The sequence below is a fragment of the Penaeus monodon genome, chromosome 27 (assembly GCF_015228065.2).
Source record: "Penaeus monodon isolate SGIC_2016 chromosome 27, NSTDA_Pmon_1, whole genome shotgun sequence".
Lineage (NCBI taxonomy): Eukaryota > Metazoa > Arthropoda > Malacostraca > Decapoda > Penaeidae > Penaeus > Penaeus monodon.
Window position 1 is genome coordinate 37,082,929 of NC_051412.1, and position 1,176 is coordinate 37,084,104.

General features: G+C 51.5%; 1 protein-coding gene across 1 annotated transcript in view; it reads right to left on the reverse strand.

Annotated features, from left to right (window-relative positions):
• Positions 1-1,176, reverse strand: part of LOC119590512 (arrestin homolog) — an 87,402-nt gene that overhangs the window by 50,627 nt on the left and 35,599 nt on the right. The window contains exon 6 of the mRNA XM_037939161.1: positions 7-100. Within this exon, the coding sequence (XP_037795089.1) occupies positions 7-100 (94 nt within the window). The remainder of the gene's footprint in view (positions 1-6; positions 101-1,176) is intronic.

The window sequence follows — 1,176 nt, forward strand, 5'->3', positions numbered from 1 at the left end:
AGTGACCTGAAGATGCAGTTTGCCCGGAGACAGGAGGAATTCCTTAGCACAAGACGCCACGGGTTGTCGCCCTTGCTTTGCTGGGGCATACTGGAGACGCCTGGCGGGGGACAAAGGGGAAAGGTAATGGAACAGGAGCATGTGGTGAGGGGGAGAGAGGGAGAGGAGCATGTGGTGAAGGGGAGAGAGGGAGAGGAGCATGTGGTGAGGGGGAGAGACGGAGAGGAGCATGTGGTGAAGGGGAGAGAGGGAGAGGAGCAGGTGGTGAAGGGGAGAGAGGGAGAGGAGCATGTGGTGAAGGGAAAGAGGAGAGGAGCATGTGATGAAGGGAGAGAGGGGAGGAGCATGTGGTGAAGTGGAGAGAGGGAGAGGAGCATGTGGTGAAGGGGAGAGAGGGAGGGGAGCTTGTGGTGAAGGGGAGAGAGGGAGAGGAGCATGTGGTGAAGTGGAGAGAGGGAGAGGAGCATGTGGTGAAGGGGAAGAGAGGGAGGGGAGCATGTGGTGAAGGGGAGAGAGGGAGAGGAGCATGTGGTGATAGGGGAGAGAGGGAGAGGAGCATGTGGTGAAGGGGAGAGAGGGAGGGGAGCATGTGGTGAAGGGGAGAGAGGGAGAGGAGCATGTGGTGAAGGGGAGAGAGGGAGAGGAGCATGTGGATGAAGGGGAGAGAGGGAGAGGAGAGTGTGATGATGGGTGAAAACGAGAAGAATATGTGGTGAAGAAAGGGTGGAGGCAGGGAGGGAGGGAGGAAGGGAGGGAGGAAGGAAGGAAGGGGAAGAAGAGGGGAAAGTAGCGAGGCAGAAGGAGAAAAGGAGAATGTGAGAGAAAAAGAGGGATGAGGGAACGAAGAAAGGGGAGACAAGGAAAGAGAATGCAGAGTATACAAAACGTGAGAAACAGGAGAAAGTAAATACGAGAGAAAATAGAAATTACAGAAGAAAGAGAAGATTTTTTAAAAAGGCAGAGAAGAAAAACAAATAAAAAGAAGGAAAAATAAGATGAAATACACACCAATGAAAGAAATTATGAGGCGGAACAACAACGGGAAAAAAAATGAAACACAAAAGCAGCCACTGCAGTTAAACCCAATCAACCGGAAATATGTCTCAACCAGACGTCGATCGATGCAACATATTTTACGAGTACTAAATAGCCTGTCGTAAACAAGCGTTGTCAAAG